At 47.8% G+C, this 11,874-nt stretch overlaps 1 protein-coding gene across 1 annotated transcript; it reads left to right on the top strand.

Moving 5' to 3' along the window:
* Nucleotides 1-10: 10 nt before the first annotated feature.
* PPA2 (pyrophosphatase (inorganic) 2) lies at nt 11-11,712 on the top strand (the record flags this gene model as incomplete). The annotated part of the gene is made up of 10 exons (XM_009695044.1): nt 11-79; nt 3,236-3,289; nt 3,743-3,862; nt 5,782-5,868; nt 6,178-6,304; nt 6,822-6,949; nt 8,655-8,740; nt 8,967-9,036; nt 10,253-10,292; nt 11,379-11,712. Coding segments are annotated over 10 exons (813 nt in total), but the record flags the coding sequence as incomplete, so codon positions are not given.
* Between the last annotated feature and the right edge of the window lie 162 nt (nt 11,713-11,874).

Raw genomic sequence — 11,874 nt, forward strand, 5'->3', positions numbered from 1 at the left:
CCTTTGCCTTGCAGAGGATGCCAGCGGGCGTTACATCTCCCCTTTCCATGATATCCCCATCTACGTGGATGCCGGCAAGGTAAGAGGGGAGAGAGGCCGGAGGAAGGAGCACCAGGCCAGGTGACTGGTGTGGCCTCGTTGGCTTGGGGCCAGTGGCAACAGCAGCCGCTGGAGCTCTGGGCCCTGGGTGTGAGCATTGTGTCGGTGCTCCTCAGGGAACGCGGTCCTGAGAGCCTGAAATACCCGAGGGAGGCTCCCAGGTCCTTACGCTGCTTCTCGGCAGGAGCACCTAATGGAAGCATCGCCAGATCCTGCAAAGAATGGGTGCCCTTTTCTCGAAGTCTCGGCCTTGGGTAGGGTGGTGTAGGAGAAGAGAATGGATGATCTCATTCTCGTATTTGTGTCTGACATAGGAGTGGTTGTCTTGAACTTGCCCATGAGGTCACATGAAAGCATTTTGGGTTAAAAGAAGCAGTTTTCTGTTTAGCTAAACGGAGATGTATGCTCATGCTGCATGATATTTCAGGCCCGAGTTTTGACTGCAGTAGGGCCACTTTATGCCTGCAGTACAATCAGCTGCTGAACAGAGGCAAGGAAGTTAAATTCTTGCTGTAGCGGCTCCTGGGAACCTCTTGCCTCACAAAAAACGCAGGTGGGGAACTGCCGCATGCAGTGCTGCAGGGCTTTTACATCCTGCCAGCGGTTAGTCAAATGAGGCTGTTCTGAATCACTGCCTAAAATGCCCCAGCTCTAGGAAACCAAAAGGGCTGTGCTTCAGTTTTCACTGAATGCTTATTCAGTGGTTACTCGAGCTGTCTGACTGTGTTCCTTGCCTTTGTGGCTCATTTCTTCTTTTAACGCTTACTAAAAAGCTGTGCAGCTTGAGAAATGTAGTGGCTGAACTGTTCTAATGTTCGTGATAGGGAGGTGTGATTTGGAGGTAGAGAGTGGTTATGGGAAAGGAAAAGAGTACACAGAATTGAGATATGAACCTCTAAAAAGTAGCTGTTTGAGCTTTGAGTGCAGGTGTTGTCAGACTATGCTCTGGGAAGTCTGAGATGGCTTTTGACGGCTCAGAAGGCAAAAGATGGATTTTAGTCACCAAGGACAGTGGCGAAGCAGTTTCTGCAGCCGACTGGGAAAGCAGTTTTCAAAAGCAGGTGTCTGAAAGGTAGCTCAGACAGGGAAAATCCAGATGACACTACTCTTTGCAGACGCTTGCAGAACAGGGGAGGAAAGAGCAGGGGATTGCGTGTAGGTGTGAGGAGGGTTTATGCAGACTGGTAATGATTAACAAGGGGAACTGGACTACCTGTGTGCCTTCAGGCACTTGGTGCTGCTTGCCAGCATCTCTGTGCCAAGTCATTAAGAGAAGCAAGTATCCCTGAAGGTTGCAGTCCCCAAAGTTACACAATAGTGCTGGTCACGTTAGACCTCTCTTTGTTGCTGAGGTGCCTCTATGCAGAGATTTTACCTGTTACTTAGCACGTTCATTACCAGCTACGTTAGGGAGCCCAGCTTGGAGCAAAAGGTTGTCTTACTCTGTCTGGGCTCCTTGATCTTTATCCTTAGACTTCTAAGACACTGAGAGGATTGCAGGGTGGGGTTTTTTTCAGTCTAGGGCTGGGATGTGCTGACCTTATTTGTACCTGTGTGTCTTGGCATTGCGAAGGAATGACCTTGGGCTACTCACGGGATGTCTTAGATCAAGGCAGATCTGTCGGTGAGGAAACTGCAAGCCTAACAAAGATGCATTCCCAAGTCATCTTTCCTCGTCTGCAAAGCCGTAAGCACCCTGCCTAGCCATTCCGATTGCTTCATTCCTTTCCTCGAGATACTTATAAATAAAAATAGTATATACCTTTTTACATATAAATCTGGGGAGACCTTATAGCAGCATTCCAGTACCTAAAAGGGGCCTACAAGAAAGCTGAGGAGGGACTTTTGACAAGGGCCTATAGTGATAGGACAGGGGGCAATGGCTTTAAACTGGAAGAGGGAAGATTTAGATGAGATATAACAAAGAAATCCTTCCTGGTGAGGGTGGTGAGGCAGTGGCAGAGGTTGCCCAGAGAAGCTGTGGCTGCCCCATCCCTGGAAGTGTTGAAGGCCAGGTTGGATGGGGATTTGAGCAACCTGGTCTGGTGGGAGGTGTCCCTGTCCATGGCAGGGGGTTGGAACTGGGTGGGCTTTACGGTCCCTTCCAACCCAAACTGTTCTATGATTCTATGAAACTGCAAATGAGCAGTGACCCTCTGCGATTAAAAGGATATAATAAACTCCTGTTAGGGAAGGGTGTGGGCAAAGTCAATGATGTAACAGCACAATAGCAATCTAATTATGGTGCAATACAGGTGCGGGGGATTTTGCAATGCTAATACTGCTTAACATGGGGATTAGAAACCTTGTTGATGCTAGGGAGCAAGGTTTGACTTTTTGTTAAAAGCCGTAATCTCTTCAAACAGCAAATATTAAGGTTCAAGCATGGGAAAGTTTGTTTTCTTGAAGAGGAGACTGACATTGAACTCCCAATAGGCCTCTCAGGCCAGCTGGAGTCAACAGGAGATGTTTTCAATCTGTAAACTAGCTCGGTTCTACATTTCTCCCCCACATCTTTATCCTTGCAGCATGCCACTAACAAGGTCTGCTTTTATAGAAGTGTTGGCTTGGAGAGGGGAAGGTCAAGCATCTTTCCAGGCAGAGCAGAATATTTGGGAGTGATGTTCTTGGTCGTTCGTGATAGTACATGGGTACCCACATTATTAAATAGATGGCCTACTCCTGTAAGCCTTGTCTCTTCTAAATTGCCAGGGTGTCTCTTGCTGTAGCATTAAGCGCTTTGTATTTAATAAACTTGCCTAAAACCTCATTTTATTACATCCAGGATGGTTTGTATGCAGCTGTCTTCGCTTCATTTGAACCTACTGTTCTGTAACCTAGGAACATGATGGAGATGTTTGTAGCTGGCAACTGATGGAGAATGTGTGGGTCACCTCAGTCTAGGTTTTGCTGGTGTCTTTCATGGGATTCAGCTTTGAGTGATGGCATGTGACCGGCTGGACTGTGGGACTTCTATCAACTGTATCGAAACTGGCACTGGGAAAAACAGCAAAAAAAAAGAAAGTTATGGTTTTCATGCAGACTGGCTGGCTTTCATGCTTACTCATATGTGTTCCCTAGTTTAAAGTGTGATCTTGAGATTCCTCCCCATTCACTGATATTTTGCTTTCTTCAGAATGTGTTCAACATGGTTGTGGAAGTACCTCGATGGACAAACGCTAAAATGGAGGTAACTATCTTACCGTTCCTAGCTTAAGTGCTTGAGCTGACTAGTCTATTAATCTTTGGCTTTGCTGATTCTCTCCTTTTCAATCCCACCTCCTGAATCAGAGTGGTTTCTAACTTCTTGTGTAAATACTTTCTTAATGCTAGAGGTCTAGTTATGGAGGCTGAGGCTTGCAGAAGTTGGAATAACTTAGTAGTCTTCCGTGGCTTCTGATTAAAGCAGCATCTTATGGCTCTCAACCCGCTGTGGTTCTGACGTTTGTAAATCTACTGAAAGCTATATCCCAGGAGATGGCAATGCAGCAGGAAGCAGAGCTGTCCGATATCTGCTCTTGGCTTCAGGGTCAGCTCCTGGTCTCTTGGCTTGTCAGTTAGCAGCCAGCTTCATTAAAAACAAAATATCGCTTGGTGTTTCTTAGAGGGCAAAGTAGAGAGATTTATGTAACTTTTCTTTCAGATTGCAACAAAGGATCCCTTAAACCCAATTAAACAAGATGTGAAGAAAGGAAAACTGCGTTACGTGGCTAACGTGTTTCCCCATAAGGGTTATATCTGGAATTACGGTGCTATCCCACAGGTACTATAACTTGTCTCGGTGGCTCATCTTTTCTGGTGGGGAGGAGGGAGGGTGCCTGACTACCGCTGTATTAATGAGCAAAAGGGCAGCTGAGAGTCTGATCTGGAACACAGCGTTTGCAGCTGCGTATATAAGCTTGCTAATGAAGAGAACCTGTCAAGAAAGCAGGAGTACTTTTACATAGAAATCTTGAGAGGCAGGCTTGCAGCTAATGCTGTAAACGAGCTGTTTGAAGATGAGTGGCTGCTGCTAGTGAGGTACCTGCTGTGTTGCTCCTCTCCGTGGCCACTCAGCAGTTTGGTTGGACAGTAGCTGGCAGGTCCTTGTCTTTGCATGAAGGAAGCTGTCCTTGCACAAGGAACTGGGCATCTGGCAATGCAATGCCCTCAGTTCCTGCCTGGTGAAGTGTAAAGACCTAAAATTTTAACCTAATGGTACAGGACCTCGGTGTGTGGCCCTTAGGCTGAATCTTTACACAAGATTCTCCTTGCAGTGAATTAGCTAATTGTTTTAGACTTTGGATGTGGACGATAAAAATCTGAATAGGTCTGAAGACTGTATCTTTCCCACTTCTGCCCTTCTTACTGTTCAGGCTCTAAAACACACAGCTAGACTAACATCTAGACCTGTTGGATGGTGGTAGATGCCTGGTTCTCAGTGTTGGATCTGAGTGGCAGAAAGGCGCTCAGAAGTCCAGAGACGGCGTGAGGCAGACATCCGCAGCTGCACAGACACGCTTTCTCCTAAAGAGCTGGCTAGTGACTGCTAGATAAAGAGGAACTTTGAGCAAGGCTGTTTGCCTCTGATGTTCTCTAAGGTCTGAGTTTCCTTTAGAGAAATAAATTGCCAGTGACAGTTCACAGGGAAACACCCTGAATTTTGTAATTCTAGTCTTGATAGCAGTGCGTGTCGAGTGTTTTCTCCAAGTGTCTTACGACAGTGTTTAGAAGTTGAACTGTTTTCTACTCGGATTCTGGAGCCAGTTTCTTTGTCCCAAATTACAGATTTGGAAGCCTTCGCTCATGTGTTAGTGGATCAAAGATGTTTATGCATCAAGGGCAAGGGACCGAACTTAACACTTCCTCGTAGAGAAGTGCGATAGCGATTGTGGAGAGTCCTTCAGCACCACCCAGGTTTCAGTACATCTTTTTGGATGTACCACGAGGTCTTGACTATACTAGTCACATCCTGGCATGCAGAGATTCGGGAAGAGCATTCCTCCTTTTTATATCTCAACAACCTTAGAGGTGGATGCTCCTTATGATGGAAGTGGGCACGGTGTCCTTTCACCCCGATCAGAAGTGTGTTTTAAGCAGCTATTATTTTTGGAGGTATAGCTCAAATGCCTTCTGGAGTCCTGTCTTTCAACTTATGCGCACCGCTTTAGATGAGATGCACTAGGACACTGGGTAGCACAGAGGATGGGACTCTGCATTCTTGTCACTGCTGTAGTGTAACAATGTGTCTTTAATTGTTTAATTAAAAGGAAACAATACACCCTGTCTGTCTTCCATCTCTGTTAGGCTGCTATCTGGAGTTCAGGAAACTTCTGTTAAGAAACGTATAAGGAGAGGAACAGGCAGGCAGCCAAACTAATGAGTGTTCTTTATAGACGTGAACTTCACCTTTATGCAGCCGTGGAACGGAGGAGGAAGTCTGGAAAGTTGTTGAGGAAAGGTTTGTCGGTAGGAGGGGGCAGCTTACCCTTGGCAAGATAAGACCTTTTAACTTGGATGCAAACTGTGTTTGCAGGCCCAAGTGAAATAGCAGCCCAGCCGCTAGATCTGAAAGCAAGTGCGAAGCGGGCCATCGTCTGTATCTTCAAGGCAGTTGCATGCCTGAAATAAACCTGCTTTTTGTTTCCTCTTGAAACCTGAGAGTTCTTATTCATGTGTGTGTATGGGGGCTGTTTTTTGCAGACTTGGGAAGACCCAGGTCACAAAGATGAAAATACTGGCTGCTGTGGAGATAACGATCCAATTGATGTGTGCGAAATTGGAAGCAAGGTAATGCCTTCTGAAGGGTAACTATCTTTTAAAACGTGTAATTAATGTCTCTGAAGGCAATTATCCAGAGACATTATTCAGTTTCTACTTCCTCTGCCTTAAGAATGTGGTGTTTCCCTCCGATGCCTCTGGAGATTGTTGATGAGATCTTACAGCGCAAGCCTTGTGAGCCAAGGCTTATGAACCGCTGATAAGCGATAGCAAGTTCGTGGTGGCCGACTGCTTGCTGAACTCTCGCAGCTTGCATGGTCTCCCGTTGTGCCTTCCTTGGATGCATCAGGACAGACAACAAAGTCTTCGTCCTTGCAGGTCTGCTCTCGAGGAGAAGTCATCAAAGTGAAGGTGCTGGGCACGCTGGCACTGATTGATGAGGGAGAGACGGACTGGAAGATCATTGCTATCAACGTTGAAGACCCTGAAGCAGACAACTATAATGGCAAGTAATGGGAGGGAGGTGCAAGCTCAGTACTTCCCTTTCTCTGTTGGGAGCCTGCAGGAAACTTTCGAGTCGGGACACAGGTTTGCTCCGTCTATACCATGGTATTAATCAGATGTGATACTGGAAGGACAGCAGAACAGGATGTTACCAATCCCATAGCAAAACATTTTACTGCTGTTTATATTGTCAGTGCTCTGCACAGCCGGGCATCTCGAAGAAGAGGGTGGCTGTACGGCCTGTCCTCTGAGTGGAAGGAAAGGGATTGTCTAGTAAGCCTCTAATCAAAGCTGTTTAAAGGTGTCCGTGCTCCTGGGGGCAATCAGGATATACTGTGAAGATGAAACACTAACTCTCCTGTGCAGATACCCGCTTTGTGTCTTTACTGTGACCCGTCTGAAATGTTGCTAAGGCTACTTGAGGAGGGGCTGAAAGAGGGGCAGCTTGGAGGAGCTGGGTAGTAGCTAAGTAACTTCTGTAACTAGATCTGGCTAACAAACCTTTTCTCCCTGGCTAGATATCAATGATGTCAGAAGGATGAAACCTGGATACTTAGAAGCTACGGTGGACTGGTTCAGAAGATACAAAGTACCTGATGGCAAGCCAGAAAACCAGTTTGCTTTTAATGGCGAATTTAAAGACAGGGTAGGATTGCCTTCCTCCATTACTCTGAGTGTCCAAAGGCATGCTGTCCAGAAAACTGAGCTCGAGGTGTGTGGGGACGTGAATGAGTAGTCGCTGAGAGCGTGGATTTCTACGGGGCTGATGATAGCTGACTTCACTCTTGCTGCTTGTTTCCAGCTCAGTGCTTGCAGGAACACTAGGAGAAAAAGTGTAGGGTTATCACCCTGCTGCTGTTGGATATTATCAGTTTTTCTTCTAGATGACGTTCATGTGGGATCACTTCAGGGCTGGGAGCTTCTGTGTCAGAACTGGGATGAAAAACACCAGGTTTATTTTCTCCTGATCTGGAGCAAAGGGTGCTTGACATCACCCTTGGCCTCCCTTGCTCACTGGCTTTGTTCCACTGCAGCCTGGTTCAACTTGAAGTTAACTCAGGAGTTAAAATGCTTCTTCCTTCAGGCATAAAGTGTTCCCTCACGCCCTTTGAGTAAGGCTCTGCCCTGGCGGCATTATTCCTCTGCCTCTTGTCTGGGTTGGGTCAGATAACTTACTGCTCCTCAACAGATGAAATCCTGCTTCTGCACCCTGCCTCTTGCCAGTCCTGGTGTGCCGTGAGTGGGTTAGTGAGGTGACTCAACTCCCAGAGCTGGTGCAGAGAAGGGGAGGGCCTGCAAAGCCCGATGTGGGAAAGAAAGGGTAAGGAGGGCTAAAATGGAAGTCACAGGGGAGTGGATGTGTCCCCTTCGGCCGTAGCGTGGCACTGGGTTGGGTGGGCTGGGACATCTTGCTGCCCCTTGGGATGGGTGAAACCGGAATCAAGGCCAAGGCGGAAAACGGGGACAAAGAACCTCGCACATGTTCCTGCAGTGTTTTATTTGGCTCTGTGTGGTATCAAACCAGGATATTTATGGCTGGTGTTCATGCTAACAAAGAATTGCGCGTGCTTCCTTCTCCAGCTGAGAGGTTAATGCTTGAGCATATACTACCTTTTTTTTTTTTAAGGAAAAAAGCTGTGATGTGCTTGGAATTTATTTTTAAATAGTTGCGAAGCTAGATTAGGTGCGTGTCTCTTCCTGTTGATCTGCTCAGCAATTGAATGATTTGCCTGGAGTGGAAGAAAGCTCACAGATAGTTCGGGATCAAGTAGCTGCTGGAGACAAATCGAGTGGGTGGAGCAGCGGGGGGGAGGTGCTTTTATAATATAGCACTGGCCCGAGACTAGAATATCCACGTTCGGTTTCTTTTGGCCTGAAGCTCGCTAGGTGACCTTGGCGTATCCTCCCATCTCAAAAGTAAAACAATTCATATTGTAAAATCCCCGTTGTTTCAGCTGGTGTGCGCTGGGAGGTTGCTGTTGTTCCTGAAAGGCGCAGTAATGGAAGAGGTCGGTGCTTTTATAATATAGCACTGGCCCGAGACTAGAATATCCACGTTCGGTTTCTTTTGGCCTGAAGCTCGCTAGGTGACCTTGGCGTATCCTCCCATCTCAAAAGTAAAACAATTCATATTGTAAAATCCCCGTTGTTTCAGCTGGTGTGCGCTGGGAGGTTGCTGTTGTTCCTGAAAGGCGCAGTAATGGAAGAGGTCTCCGAGTCCCGTCCAGAGTCGGAAACTATCTAACATCAGCCTATAAATACTGGCCTCTCATTCCATGTAACTGACAGTCTGGAGAAGACTGTCCAGCACTTACACATAATGTGATGTCTGTTCTTGTCTTTAACTTCAGGATTTTGCTGTGAACGTCATCAAAAGCACTCATGAACACTGGAAAGCTTTAGTAGCAAAGAAAACTGACGGAGGGGAGATCAACTGGTAGGTTAATGCTTGTGGCACTGTGCACGTTCCTTTCCCCTAAACAAGTAACCCTGAAACTTCCTTTCCTGAGTGGTGCCGTGCTCTCTGTTAGCTGCTGGCCGTCTCCGCAGGCCTTCCCCTTCAACTTGGCAACTATAACAATGATTCTTAATATTCCATTATTTAATACTCTCGGGGCGGAGACTTGACTTTCATGTTCTCACAAGCGACCTATCTTTTCTAGCACAAATCTGACGGTGTCCAACAGCCCTTTCTGCTGTAGTCAAGAGAGTGCAAAAGCTACTGTGGATGCCGTAAGTACAAATTCGAGTGTCCCAACCCCAACGTTGGTATTGGGCAAAACGGCACAATTTGTGTGGTACCGTAAACTGTCCTCTGTGTGAGAATAGCTCGTTGTATGCTCTGAATTTTGGGGATGACTGAACGCAGCACCTGTTTCTGGTTAAATAGGATGGACGTGGAGTGAGCCAGACGTTCCTCCAAAGGCTTCTCCCTGCCCTTAGTCATCTGGGAGATGGAATCCGAAACGGAGTTTGCGTTGAAGGGCTGAACTTCTGAACCATAGCTTGCCTGTCAGCTGTTCAGAGAGCGTTTAAATATTTGGCCTTCCAAATGCTTCGCAGCACAGGTCGCCCTTTGAGAAAAGAAAATGTAATTTCTGAGAGCCTTGCAGCGTATTTGGCCTTCCAAACGCTTCACAGCACAGGTTGCCCTTTGAGAAGAGAAAATGTAATTTCTGAGAGCCTTGCAGCCATGAAGGGCTTGAAGGTTCCCGGTGTAGTAGTCCTATCCAGTTCGGGATTTAACTGCATCTCCCTAGGCTTGTGAAGTACTGTTGTTGGCAACTTGGAAGGGGTTAGAGGAATGAGACAGGAAGATCAAAATGCAAATGTTGCCTCAGTGTACGGAAATATGACTGGAAACTAGAGTCTCTCCATAGCCTTCTGTCATCATCTTGGTTTTAAAGGCCTTGTGTCCTCTGGTGGTATCCAAATTATTTTATAAGTTTTGAAAGTGTAACCCTCGTGGAGGGTGTCACCAGGCAGGGGACCCTTGTCTGTCTTTGGTTATTAAACATCCGGCGAAAACCTCTTCAGAGAAGTGTTTCAAGAGTCCTTTGTACTTCTATTCCACCATCACTTTGTTGGTTTAAAGAGAAAAAAAAAAAAAGCAGGCTGCCCGCAGCTGTACAGACGCTGGAGCGGTAACTGCTTGTGGTGAGAAGCAGATGGCACTGCAGCCTGTGCTTGGAGCAGAGCACCTCCGGCATGTAGGACATCCACGGAACGTGGAGGAGGCCGTGGGCATGACAGGACTCATGCTCCACGTGAACTCATTTATTCCCTCACAGCTGACGGACGCTGGCTGTCACAGACCAGCTCATGCTCCTTAGATCTTAAACTGTGCTCAGTAAAGGCTTGTACAGCTCTAACTGATGTCTGGTGAGCTTCAGGTGTAAGGGCAGCCCCCGTCGACAGCTGCTCTCTGCTAATGCACTTCTCGTTTCAGGCACCACCCTGTAAAGCTGCCAACCCGATCCCACCCGAAGGTAAGTCTCAAAACCCACGTTTAAATTCCAATTCTGAATGGAGACTTCCTCAGAGGAATTATCAGTAGGAAAATGAGGGTCTTCACTGATGGCTGTGTTTGGCTTTAGCACTAGGAGAAAGGAAGGGTCTTGTTGGACCTGACTTGTGTCACTAATGCGGTTTAATTCCTGAATAACACCGGTTGTCGCCTTACTTCCTTGTTTGGGTACGGGAGGTGGGTAAATGAGCGGTAAGTAGGAGACCTGAGGTGCCGTGGTTTGCTCCGGAAGAGATTAGATTTATAGCAGGTCCTGAAAGAGGAGCGTTGCAGCGGAGTGGAGCGCAGTGATAGCAGGAGAACGGCTGCGTTAGTTCCTGCGCAACAGGGCTTTCATCAGTATCCTCAGCGCGGGCGAGCCGAGGAAGGGAAGTTACTCCCTACCCGCATGGAGCAGAGGCAGAAATTAGTTGCACGTTCAGTACTTCAGTTGCAGAGATCTGTCACTCGACAGGTGTCCGCTGCGAGCTGGTCACGAGCCTTTTGGACGTGACTGTGTAAGAAAATGACGGCTGTGGGAGGAATCCTCGCTCAGCTGTCGTCTTTTCCTTGTGCGTGAGGTGGCGATGGGCACCTTGCATGTGAAATCTGGGCGTCGCTGTAGCAGGGACAAGACCAAGGGCGAGCTCGTGACGGTGTCGCAAACCCACAGCTGTGTGGCAGTCAGAGGAGCTATGCTGTCATTTCCAATCTCTTCGTGGGTAACAAACCTGTGATGACATTGATGTCTTTTGTGTGGGCACGGGAGTTGGAGATAAAATGGCTTTGCCTCCCTGAGTCAGATGAGCCAGAGGGAAGCCAAGCCGGCTCTGGCTTGCTGTCCTCGCCTGAACCGAGTCATGAGTAGCCTGAGCGAGGGTGACTTCTTCAGGAAAACAAATACACACACACACACACGGGCCTGTTTGCTGGGTGGTGGCGTTGTTGACGGGAGCGGGAGGAAGGCCCTGTGCTGGAGGTGACGCATGCGGTGCCCTGTGACTACTTAATAAGCGGGTGGCTAACCAAGGACTAAATCCTCTCTTTATTTTTTTTCTGCCCCACACAGTTGACAAGTGGTTCTACTACCAGAAGAACTAAGGCCTGAGGATGGGTGGTGAAACAGCCGCGTCCTTCCCACCGAGGAGTCGCCACATGCGGGAGTAGAGCAGAAAAATAGCTTCAGTGTCAACGAGGAGACCTTGCCTCTACCTTTGCCGATTAGAAGTACATATCTAGCAGTGATGTGTCCGCTGCACCGAGGTCTTGTGGAAGCTAGAAGATGTAATTTATAAAATCAAAACACCCTGCTTGTGCGTGGTCGTACAGTGTACTTTGTAAATCCCGACAGAAGATCGCTCGCCTGGTACGTGTATGGATGCTAGAAATAAAAACTACTGAAACGGAACGCTGCGGGGCTCCCTCTCCTTTCCCTCCCTGTAGGAAGCCTCGGAGCCAAGGTGTCCCCAGCGGCCCTTGGAGGGGTCTGTGCTGGGAGGAGTTACCGGCTAACGCAGTACCGTGTCCCGCGGAGAAGGGACTTGGGCCTGGGCCGCCTTCCAACC

This window comes from Cariama cristata, unplaced genomic scaffold (assembly GCF_000690535.1).
Source record: "Cariama cristata isolate BGI_N322 unplaced genomic scaffold, ASM69053v1 scaffold5182, whole genome shotgun sequence".
NCBI classification, from domain to species: Eukaryota; Metazoa; Chordata; class Aves; order Cariamiformes; family Cariamidae; genus Cariama; species Cariama cristata.